The sequence below is a fragment of the Phymastichus coffea genome, unplaced genomic scaffold (assembly GCF_024137745.1).
Source record: "Phymastichus coffea isolate CEN01 unplaced genomic scaffold, Cenicafe_Pcof_1.1 PCOF00054, whole genome shotgun sequence".
In the NCBI taxonomy this organism is placed as follows: domain Eukaryota; kingdom Metazoa; phylum Arthropoda; class Insecta; order Hymenoptera; family Eulophidae; genus Phymastichus; species Phymastichus coffea.
Genome location: NW_026706865.1, coordinates 1,691,031 through 1,703,201, shown reverse-complemented (window position 1 = coordinate 1,703,201; position 12,171 = coordinate 1,691,031). Strand labels below are relative to the sequence as shown.

Below are 12,171 nucleotides of genomic sequence, written 5' to 3'. Positions count from 1 at the left end.
TAAATTAACTTGTTAATTATTAATCACGTAGCCTACAACTATTACCTTATACCTTCACGATTTATAATTCTTTTGAGAATAGCAGAATAAAGAATATTAGTTTCCTGATGCTTGATGATACAATGCAATAGAAGAACAACTTGCCTATTAACAGATGAAAATAATAGTCAATATAACAAGAAAGAGAAAAAGTTGATTGACTGAACAATGATAGATTCTCAAAGCTCTACAAAAGTTTATACCAGTAGTGAAAGCATAATTAAAGTAACTTGGAAATGATCATTTGTGTATTCAATTATTAATGCCTTTCTATATTGAAAATAATTCAGTTTTAGCAAATAAGTAGCAAATTTTTTCATCTGAACCTTAGTTTATTCAATATTTATCAGAATGTAAAAATATACGACTTTGAAGAGCGTCACGACAATCGTATTAAATGATGGCTTATATTGTGTGGATTATAGTTTGGTCAAAAGGCATATAAATCACAATTTGCTCATTTAGTTTGATATATGATAAACTTATCGTTAAAAGTACCCTAGCTAATTAAAACAATAGTTCTTGCTACTTTTTAGACAAATAAAATAATTTTTTTATTATAATTACTTGTAAAATTTTTAATTTTACTTTTATGCCCTTGTTTTACTGTTTAAAGATATTTTGCTAAATAATGATTAAAGCCAAATTGGACTATTAAATGATTTTCGTAAACATGAAGATTGAATTACATGTCAAAACAAGAATTTCTATATCAATGATATTTTCTAACGTCCTAAGAAATTTCCATCAGTGGTCTTCCCATATTTTGGGAAAATATTTTAACTATAAAATTTATCACACCCCTCGGCTAGATAATTACGTAAAGCATCAATATACTTACATCCTTTTTAAGTCTCCGTATAATATTCTTTCAAGAAAATTGCAAATAAAACATTTTCTTGTAAAAAATCTATAGGGATTTATGCATAGTTTTACAGAACAAAAATATCCATAACCTGCATATCATGTTCTAAATTTTGATTTGATTAATTCCGTATTTACGAAAAAAATAAAAATAATTGGTGGTTTAATAAAATTTTAACATCGTTCAAACATTATGTACTTTTAAATCATACATACCTCATCTAGATAATGCTTATGAATTGATAAGAATCGCTGTTTCAGAAACTGCAATAACGATTCACACACATGTATTTGAAAAAATTGAAAAATGGGTCGCGAAGATTATTTAATTAATGTCACTTTATATTAGATCTCTACAGTAGTGTACATATTTTTGTAATTGAAAGATAGGTAAAAAAGGCAAACGATTTCAAATCAGGTTCAATCACGATTTGCAGATACTTCAGTAATTGGCATATACTATCTTCAACGGGCGTGCGGACAATTGTGCATGGTTTTATTATAGACATAAAATATTGTGTACTGTAATATGGCGTGAATTAGCGTTTATCAATTCTTACGTTATGTTACTGTACACAGTAATTTATGTGTATAATAAAACCGTGCACAAATGTCAGCACGCCCTTTAACGACACATAGATACATCAATATAATTTTGACATTTACTATCCTAGAAAACTAACTACGAGAATTCTGGTCAACTTGTCGATGGAGATTTGTAGAGAGGTAAAATAAGATTTCGTAACGTAACACAGTGTACTACTACATTTAATTTTTTGCTCTTTACAGATTATGAAAAATGTATCGTACTACTTTACCGTGTTTATGTCACTGGCATGAACTTTCTTGGCGAATGATTGATTTCAGTATATATTGTATTGATATTTCATATGCATGAATAATACATATCGTAATCGAATGTGAACGGTAACAAATAAAAATGACTATCAACAATTATATGAAGGCGTGGGGCGGGAAAACGACACCACAGATGACTATCTTGACATATCAGATTTTCCAGAAATGTGTCTGGCAACTCTCTCGTGTTTCACGTACTCTTTATGTTAAGACATCTAACATATATTATGTTTCTGTCGACATTGTCGCAGATTTGTACTGAAAAACATACCATGAAATAATTTGATGTATTTTTTACGCAACGTTACGACGAAGTTTGATTTAACCATCGTTACTATTTTTTAACTATTTTAAAATGTTCATTTAGAACTTAGTTAGGATATTATAATAAATTTTGTATTACGTCAAGTCGATTATGATAGATAAAATCGCAATATTTAAGATAATTTAGAAAAGAGTAGTAATGAGTAAAACAGTGACAAGTTAAGGTTTGAGTTTATTTTTTTTCATGACAATTATCAGTTTATTACAATCACAAGCTATCTTTATGATAAGAAAAACAAATTAAAAATGTTTTTTTTTGTTTCAGCCAGGCAGACTAGGAATTTTAAATTGCTTAGTTGGACCATGCGATTCTCAATGCTCATACCTTTTGTAGGATTAAAACGTTCGAGCAGAGGCATAAAATTGGAATTGCAAAGTTTATTGCCCGAGAGCGCGACGCTGAGAGCGTGAAAGAAACTTTTGATTGACCTAATTTGAAGTGCAATGCTGAACGTGAGAATTTACTTGTTAGTAGTCGCGCATTGCAATTTGAAGCTCCTTAATTCTCGTGAATATTTATCAAATAATATAGTAATTTTATTAATAATGTATGTTCGCCAATGATATTAGTTTACGGAATATTTCAAGAAAATAATTAAGAGTCGAAAAAGTAAGTAATTTGCTCTTCGTGTAAACAGTCTAAGAAAAGATTATTTGTAATACTGCTATAAATAAACTGATAACCGCAAGCACAATGACTTTCTTTAATCTTTTAATTCTGCCATAATTTTTGTGATATTTTGCAATGAAAATTCAAATGGAGTGCACTTATTGTATAAGATCTGCTTTTCATAAAGAACAATTCATTCGAAAACAATACTATACACAGCGCCATTTTTATAGCAACGAAACATTACGTATTCTTTTCACTGCTGATCGATTTGAATGAATATTTAATTCTAATCGGTTCGCTGCTAGGGGTAAACAATTATCGCGTGTCAAATAATATCCAGCAATTTAATTCGAAAATTGTAAGAACACCAGTCGATATTCACTAGCCTTCGCCAAAGATTTTTTTCTAATGCATCCTACAAAATATTTTAAGTCACGCGTAAAACACCTTTAAAGCTATAATTTGAATGAAGTTGCTCTCGTGAAACAATAATTCAGAATTATAGCATTTTATCGTTATTATTTTGTCTATATGTACAAGATAATGTTGCCTCAGGCTGCTTAGACAGAAATTGAAAACCCATTGCGTAAGTGAGAATTTTATAATGAATCACTTCACTGCATTTAATTTTGACAGATTTTATTGTTTATTAAGATGACAGGAATGCCATTAATTTCTTCATAAGTTGTTTTTAGCCCGGTATATCGGTTGAAATCCTGACATCAGTATATAAGAGAGGAGATAAAACTCATTAAAACACAAAACTATCGCATGAAAGAGTGTATGGGAAACAGTGTCAATAAGGAATTTTCATGAAAAGCACTATTGATGCTTCAAACTCTTGGAAAATTAACGTAACTGACGTTGTTTTCTACATCGCGCGGAGATCTTATTCTTTACGTAATCCATTAATTTTAACAATCATTCGTATTTACATAAATTTTAATCTACTGTCTTCTTACTATAACAGATTCTATTTCTATTTTTTCCTCTTGACAATTTTATACGAAGCAAATCGCTTGCATAATCGCAATGTTCGTACGTCTGATCAGCAAATAAAACAACGATAGAAGCTAACAAATATTCGAAAGATACAGTATAAAGTATTTCACTTTTGATTGGCATGATAGGCTAAATTAAAAAATCTTATCCACGAGTTTCGTCAAGTATGAATGGACGGGTACCAAGTGCACGTGCTCGTACATCCAAGCAGACGAATGCTGAAAAGGTCGTGCATGGTTTTATGCAACAGCCCTTGGAACAATAACTTGACTCAACTTCGTCTAAGTACGTATATATGACTGATTTAAGCTACGCCTGACAATTTCGTACTACGCAATTTTCTTGCTAACAAAGCTGGTTCCGCTGCCAAGTAAACGACCGCATCACGACGAGTAATAATCGCAAACCAATCAATTGCAAATATGTATTCTCCACGTGTTTGCATTGGGCTAAAACCGCAAAGATTCAACGCGACGCGTGTCAGATTTGTCGATCTCTCTCAGCGTGCGCAAACAAGTCTGCTTCTCTCTTATAAATAACCGCGCAGTCAAAACGTTTACCCATGCCGTAGAAAGTTAAAAGAGGAGGGATCTCGTTATCACAATACACACGCACACACCATGATGCTAATATATACCTAGTCGGCGGCAACGATAACTGCGTTTTGCCTTCAAACGCGCGTAACCCACTTTCAACGTAGAATGAAAAAAGCAAGAAAGTTCTCTTTTTTTCTCTCTCCGGATCCCCACCATCATCAGTCGTTCGTTGCGTTCACTCTCAATTAGCCGTCAATTACTTCCTCGTGCGCGACTCTCGCCGAAGGTTAAAAATAAAAGCCTCGCGGACACTCTCGCGTGAGCGCGCCATGTTCCCGTCACATTCGCGCAATTGAACTCTCGCGCGCCGTTCAATGACTCGTCGACTTATTTTTGGGAACGGTGATTATTGAGAAAAAAACTGAGATAGGTGCGCGAAGACGAAGTAAGTTGATTGTTCATACTGTACACAGGTGAGCATTATGATATTGCGAAGCGATTGATTGGGTATGCATGTAATACGATCACGTGAGAGAGCAAGTTTTTGGACAGAACGACTCTGGAATCGGATGATTATGCAAGACTCGCGTGTATGAATACGTGTGTGTGTGAGAGAGAACGATCGGTGTCCGTAATGTGTGTATATATTTTTTTTTCCTCTGAGGCCTGCAGATCCGACCAGAGTATTGCGGCGTTTTAACCTACCCAATCCACAACGCATACGTGTCACACTTATATGTGTGTGCTTTACCTCGCATACTCTTTCTTTCTTGCAACTCGTTTCACGGCTCGTGTGTTTGATATGATGACTGCACACTGCACTATTTTTCTTGCGAATACTCGTGATGTACGGGCTTACTTTGGCACAACACACACGTGCACGTTATAACACTTGCTTCTTCTTTTTGTAAGTGGAAACACACTCGCGACCCGATGACGATGATTTCTTTGATGTTATTGTTGTTACCGCGTTCTACGTCCGTGTTGAGAAGAGCAGAGCTATTACCAGCCAGACGAGACTGTCGCTCTGACACTACTGCCTACTGCCTAGTAGCTCGGCTCGGCTGCTGTTGCTGCTACTGCTGCTGCCGGTGTGTGTTGGTTACAGCATACAGAAAAGCGGGAGAAGTGAAGTGGGTGGTCATTGGACGCGCCATTTTTTTAAAAATACCTGCACATGTGCTCCAAGTGCATTTGAATTTTGACGATAGGAGGTTGAAATATGCATTCTTTCGAAGGAGAAATTTTACGTGGTGTAAGTGGTATAAATATTCAATTGTAATGTGGATTATTTTGAAAAGGAAGTTTTTGTTTCTGTTATAAGCTTACTACGCTAGTGTGGAGTTTCGGCAGTTAATAAATCTTTCGTTCTTAATATAGATTTTGAAGGTTTATGCTGAAGTTGTGTTTTAATGTAAACAACATACTAATTTCTTGAATTTCTTGCCAACTTCCAAATTTCTATAGAGAATAATACACTTGCAAGTAGCAAATATTCAACAATATAAAAATTATTCTTAGAATTTTTTTCTTTTGAATTATAAATCAACAAGTATGAAATGAAAATGCTAATTCAAATCTTATGGATACCACAATAGACTGCCATTTTTTAAAAATTTCTTTCAATGTAGAAAGACTAAATCCTATCTAATCATGAATCTGATTTCCAAATCAAGCTAATACTTAGAATTAAAGCAATCTCATCAATAGCAAACAGATAAATAAGACAAATTACGATATTGCGATTATTCCAAAATAAATAATTAATGAATATGTGGTAAAAACTATTCTTTATTTTAACATACTATTACGTTAACATAGATAAGGTGCGAAATGAGAACACAGTCGCTAATTATGATCTTAAAATTTTCATTTGTTTTGGTAAAAGTAATATGTGTATGTACAATGTGTTTATTTGTGTGTGCGTGTGCGCTCATCATTTGATATCATTTGATTGATTACTAAAGATAAAGAGCGCATAGCATTAACATACTCTTTCTCGAACTTGAGTAAGATTATACATTATTTTCAAGTTAAGCATAAATAAAGATACGATGTTGTAATAATCTAAAATTGTTATACATTTTACTTCTTTCTGCCACCTCTCTCTTTCGGTAGAAGAGTTACAACGCTACCAGATGTTAAATTGTAATATGCTAATGTATTGTTGTCCTTGAAGAACATTCCCTGCAATATTCAATAAAAGTCATAAATAAAGCGTTTATTAAATGAATATTCAATTTATAATTAAAAAAATTATTTTATAATGTTTACCTCATATTGCAATTTTTGTTTTCCAGGTGGCATGCCCGTCTGTTCGTGAATTTTAACTTTGATCGTGGATACTGGATCGGTTACTTGAAGCAATAGACTGAGCGTCTGGCCATTTAACTTCCATTCTGGCTTATCACTGATAATTGGAGTCAGAATATTTAGCTGTACCGGTCCCTGTATGATTTAAAAAAAAAAAAATTTATCAAGAGCGTTACTTATATGATTTATATAATTTAGAATATTTTTATATATTTTAGAATTAAAAACTATCAATTACCTTATTACGAGCAATGAACTGATCTTCTGGAAGCAAAGAATCTTCGGTTCGTAACCTCTTGGCTTGATGATCGTGCATATCGTCTTCTGCAGGATGTTTCATACCCATCTGCAAAAATGTATGATTTTAAATGACTATATCAAACAAACAAGGAATCATTGCTTATTACTTATTACTATTACTCAGACTCTATTACTCACCTGCGGTGGCATAGGCGGCTGCATAGATGGAGTCGGCATGAATGGATTCATCGGTGGCGCTGAAAATAATTGTAATACCATATAATTATTCGTTTTCATAATAAAATCTTAAGAACTTACCTATAAGTGGTGGTGGAGGTCTGATCGATGACATAGGTGCCATCATCATCATAGGTGGTTGAGCCATCATTGGCTGTGGTATCATGGGTGGCATGGCCATCTGTGGTGGTGGAGGTGGTTGATTTGGTTGTTGCTGAGGCATTACCGGCTTCGGCACAGATGGCTTTGGTGGAGCTTTCAAAGTCGCTTGTGGTTTCGAAGCAGCTGCAGCCATGTGAGTCAACTCTGCTTGCCGACTTGTTACCGGTTTCGGACCGATTTTTTCTTTTTCTTCATCTGGCAGAAGACCCTTGACCTATAAATATATTATGTTATTATGTATTGTGAAATATATTCAATTTTACACTTTGGTACAATGTAAAATGGTGTGACTTTAATTTAATTTATATTATAAATTAATAAATTACCTTGTGTATCTGATGAATTTGCTCTTCCAATGTGATATTAGCTCTAGCAGCCCTGGTAGCAGCTTCAACACTTGAAGTATGCCCATCCCAGGTAACTTTATCATCCTTCTTTTTATCCTCCTCGCCAATCTTTTTACCGATGGCTGTTTCCTCATCACCAACACCAAAAATATCGGTACGTCTCTCGGCCAACTGTTTAAGACTGGCTTCGATAGCTGTACCCGGTGCAAATACCGTTTCTTGGGCCATTTTGTCCAAATGTTTGTCTCGTTGCTCCACCCAACGAGGATCCAGCAAACCAATACGCATGTGCTCCTGTACTTTGCTTGCTGGAATTTTCTCGCCGGTAATTGGAGAAACAAGGTACTCATCCGATGCCACTGGTCTTGTAATTTTGGTAGCTGAAAAAAAAGAAATAAAAAATAATTATTACTAATTTAAAAAATGACTCTAATTACTAATAAAACTATAATGAAGATTTTCTTTATGTATTTATGAAATTTTATATTTACCGTGTTGTTTGGGATCGTATCCTTTTTTGACGACGACGTTGCCAGGAGTAGGAGGTAACGGTGGCGGTTGCATGGCGCTATCGCGAGATTTGTCTTTCTTCTCGCCTGGTGGTACAAGATCCTCTTCATCGCTCGAATCTTCCTCCATATCTTCGACTTGATTGTTGTCCTTAGTACGTTCTTTCTCTGATTCTACACGAGAAAGCATTTCATCTTCACCATCACTTTCAATCTGCATTTCAACATCTTCACCATCTTCGATACGTTCCTGTAATTAATGTTACATTCAATTACTTTACATTCATAAATTATGTTTTCATGAGGATCTGAACGAATTAATAAAGTTACACAATAAAAATTCAATTATTAAAACAGAAAAACTAATTAAAGTTTATACCTGCATAAGAACTCTAGCTCCAACTTCATCTGGAGTAGTTGGTGCAGGAAAGTTTCCGACTTCAAATTGTTGATAATCAACAGTTTCTACAACAACAAAGTCATGCCAATCAATCTGAGCATAAGCTACTCTTTCACGCTCCAATTCCTCTTCTTCTTTTCTCTTTTGTGATTCTTGATACTTGATCCATTCTGATCGATATTTAACTTGATCTAGAATTTTGTCTAAACTTGAGGATTCTTCCTTGAGTTTAGGAATCAAATCTTTAGATGGAATTAGAACTTTAGTATACTGTTCAAGTAATTTAGTGAAATATTGGAACAAGGAGTGCTGTGGACGCAAAAAATCAAATTGAAAGTTTCTTTGTTCTCTGTTCATCAAGTTTGTCAAAAACTGACGTCCATTACGTGCAACAAATTGTGCAGTAAGTTTAACTATGTCCCTGTAAATGAAATATTAAATATTAATAAATAGATTAAATGTTATACAATACAGATTTATAGATATTTAAGAAATTACAAATCCAAAGCAGAAATTGAAGGAGGATCAGCAATAAATTCAAATTCTGGTGGAGGATCTTTTGGAACAAAAGGTTGTTCCACTTGTTTTAAGATTTCCTGTTGCTTTTGATGAGCTGTCAGTAGAACACTTTTTGGAGCTCCGCCAAGAGTTGGCTCTTGTCCTTTTCCTTCTTTAAATTCTTTAACTTTATGTTGGTAGTATGAGTAATATGGATCACCAGTGTTTAAGAAATTGAATTTTGGATTTTTCAACTCATTCTGTCGAATCCTTGACTCAAACTCTGGACCATTCCTAGCAACAAAACTTGCAGTCTTGTCAACGATATCTAATTACTTTAATTTCAGGAAAAAACAGATATCATTAGATTTATTACAAAATTTATCATTATTATAATATTTAGGACAGATACACAGTAATAAATCGATACAAATAGGAGAAACGTTTATCAAATAATTAATTATCAAATAATAGATTATAACCTACAAAGCTAGAAATTTGTAAAATTAAGATAATAAAACTTGTTCTGGTGCATAATATTCTTAAACAAAATTTGTAAAACTGTGTTTCAATGTCAATAGAATAAGTTTTTGATAGTTAATTTTGTATTTCTTTTTTCGCAAAAGGATACTTCTGACCTCCGGTGGAGGATAAATAATGCCAACAACTGGTTGCGAGGAAGGCACATTGTTTTCGACTTCTGGTTCCGTTCCAGGAGCTTGCCCTGGAGCAATTTCCAGAGCAGGCATCTTCGTAGATCAAGTTCTTAACGCACTAAAAATTTTTTAATAATAAATTAACAATGACCGTTGTTAAACATTACTTCAAAAAGATTGACGTTTGCACAGCTATATACGTACGCGATGCGAACGGCTTCGTTTTATTCCAGCCATAGAGACATACTACTACAGTACCATGGTCGATAAGCTGCGCTCATATGGTAAGTCTTCTAGTAGTTCACTAACTACGCACCGCACGCAGCGCTAAAATCAGCTAATTACATTGGGACTGTGTCTTGGTTTTCTCGAACACGGGCGGTATAGGCATGCTACGCCTCCTGTAAACAGTCTCCATGATTCCAGCGGCCAGCCAGAAATGTTATTCAGGCAGCCTTAGCAGAACATTAAGGCCTAGTCACTGTTACTGACTAGGGACTGAATCAGGATGTAATGACGCGGCACCCACACTACTGCCACAACGCAATAAGAAATTTCTTTGCATTATAAAATAAAAGTTATACATCGTTGAATCGATAATAATCCGTTGCTCATCGGGTCTGGTCAGGCTTGATCGAGCTCGGGTCCGTGCTCTGTTGTATCCTAACCAGGGCTTTATAAAGATTCTATACAGGATTAGGGCTAAATTCCAGCCTGATTACGACTTTACGTCAGGTCGGCTCAAATGTAATACATATATGTATGTATTTGCCTCCAATCATATTTTTGCAGTTTGGTTCAATTCCTATATTAATCTCTGTTGACTATTCAGTGTTCTGAGTGTTCAGTTCTCACTACGTTGAGCTGTTGGCAGGATGTATCGAGAGCGGACACCGCAAGTGAAGATTTTGAAATGCTGTCATATTTTGCGGATTAATCAATAATGAAGCATACAGTTTTGCAAGCTGCAATTTATCCAGCATAATATTTACAGAATGTGTGTATCAAATATAATTGATCTTTCATTTATCAATCGCAATTAATTTTTTTAATACAAATTTATAAATGACTAGTTGGTCTTTTTTTAATTTTATAAAAAATAAAAAATTGTATTAATTAATTTCCATAGGTCACTCAATATTTTTAAACCAGTTATCAAAAAAATACCTGGCGAAATACCACCTTTGCCCAAAAAGTCAAGCCAAGGCTTTATTGATGATTTGAGTAATAAGCAAAAATTTGAACTATTAGATCTTTTAGAAAGGCAAAATAAACTACTTGCTAATAAGTAAGCTTAATTTATAAATACGATTAACAAATTATTTTTATAATTGATGACAATGATAAGTTTGTAACTATTAACAGGAGGTTTATTGCAAAACTACCAGACAAAGGAGAAAAAATATTAAATTTCAAAGAAAAAATTGAACGTGAACTTCAGCATCGTAATAAAATTGAAGATGCTGCCAATTTATTGTCCAGACTCAACATTGCTGCAGAAGGAAAAGCAGCTATGAGCGAATTGGAATGGACTGGAAATTATAAAGAAAAATCTAAAGATGAAATTGTGGTTCAGTTAGACAGTGATGATGAAACTGATCCTTTAAAAATACTTGCACAGGTGATTTTTATTAATATTCACATTACCTTTATTTTTTTAAATGGGACTTCATTATATTAATACATATATATTTTAGCCCACTGGAAGTGGTATTCATAATAAAAAAATTATTCATATTGTCCCAAATGATACTTTAATAAAACCGGAGGATATAAGAGAAGCAAAATCATTCAAAACTCAAGATCCACTAGAATTGGAGCATGTAAAATATATAGTAAGTAAGGTGGAAAATCCTGAAAATGAAAAGAAAAGGGAACCTTTTAAGCCATACAAAACCACAAGGTCAAATGTACATGATCCTGAAAAAGAAAAACAAAGGGAATGTAAAAAATATAAATATTGGGAAGTAACTGCGGCAACACCACCTCTCATTATTCATGGAGCTGTAAAAACATTGGACCTTAATGAATCCTTGAGATTACAAAAAGAACATGAAGCAAAACTAAAGGTGAAACTCATAATATTCAAAACTACTATTTAACATTAGAGCTATTACAAGATTCGAAACAAATTTTCAGGAAATTCAAGCTAAGCATGCTGCAGAACGTTTAGCGCAACAGTTAGGACTACATAGTACAGGCGGTTTACCGAGTAATTTAGGGAATCATCGCGGGCAAAATACTAATATTTCCGATTCGAGTTCTGAAGATGAAGAAAATTACGAAGAAGTTTACGACGATGAGGATAACGATAAAGCTGGAACAGTCGTTTTTACAGTAGATACAGAAGAAAGTTAAAGTTAATATTATTGTATAATTTAATTTACATTGTAAGTTGTTAATGCAAAAAATCATAAGACTTATGTAAAAAGTGCTGGATCACCATTATCAAATATATTTTTTAATATTTCAATAAGAAATCAATTACTTCTTTCTTTCTCCTTCAAATTAAAATTTATGTTAAAAAGGTTCCAATGTAAATAAAAAATCACAACTTTCAATTTCAAATTTTC

The 12,171-nt window shown here is 33.7% G+C and overlaps 3 protein-coding genes across 4 annotated transcripts in view; 1 reads left to right on the top strand and 2 right to left on the bottom strand.

The window, feature by feature from the left end:
• Positions 1-5,384, bottom strand: part of LOC131665811 (inositol 1,4,5-trisphosphate receptor) — a 33,699-nt gene extending 28,315 nt beyond the window's left edge. The window contains exon 1 of the mRNA XM_058937955.1: positions 4,988-5,384. The gene's annotated coding sequence lies outside the window, so the exon portion shown is untranslated. The remainder of the gene's footprint in view (positions 1-4,987) is intronic.
• A 637-nt stretch (positions 5,385-6,021) lies between these two features.
• LOC131665812 (splicing factor 3A subunit 1) lies at positions 6,022-9,839 on the bottom strand. Of its 2 annotated transcripts, XM_058937956.1 has the most exons (11): positions 9,803-9,839; positions 9,574-9,716; positions 8,943-9,270; positions 8,424-8,865; positions 8,027-8,294; positions 7,515-7,915; positions 7,108-7,402; positions 6,988-7,046; positions 6,788-6,895; positions 6,511-6,684; positions 6,022-6,423 (listed from the first exon to the last, which is right to left on the bottom strand). In XM_058937956.1, exons 2-11 carry the CDS (start codon positions 9,689-9,691, stop codon positions 6,322-6,324), a joined length of 2,295 nt encoding a protein of 764 aa, XP_058793939.1. In that variant the 5' UTR covers positions 9,692-9,716; positions 9,803-9,839; the 3' UTR covers positions 6,022-6,321. The 2 variants fall into 2 exon arrangements, with proteins under 2 accessions (XP_058793939.1, XP_058793940.1); XM_058937957.1 differs by having other exon boundaries at positions 9,574-9,817.
• A 191-nt stretch (positions 9,840-10,030) lies between these two features.
• LOC131665799 (uncharacterized) lies at positions 10,031-12,063 on the top strand. Its single transcript, XM_058937925.1, has 6 exons — positions 10,031-10,358; positions 10,431-10,595; positions 10,728-10,886; positions 10,964-11,219; positions 11,296-11,667; positions 11,738-12,063. Coding segments are annotated over exons 2-6 (1,008 nt in total). The 5' UTR covers positions 10,031-10,358; positions 10,431-10,593; the 3' UTR covers positions 11,957-12,063.
• Positions 12,064-12,171: the final 108 nt, after the last annotated feature.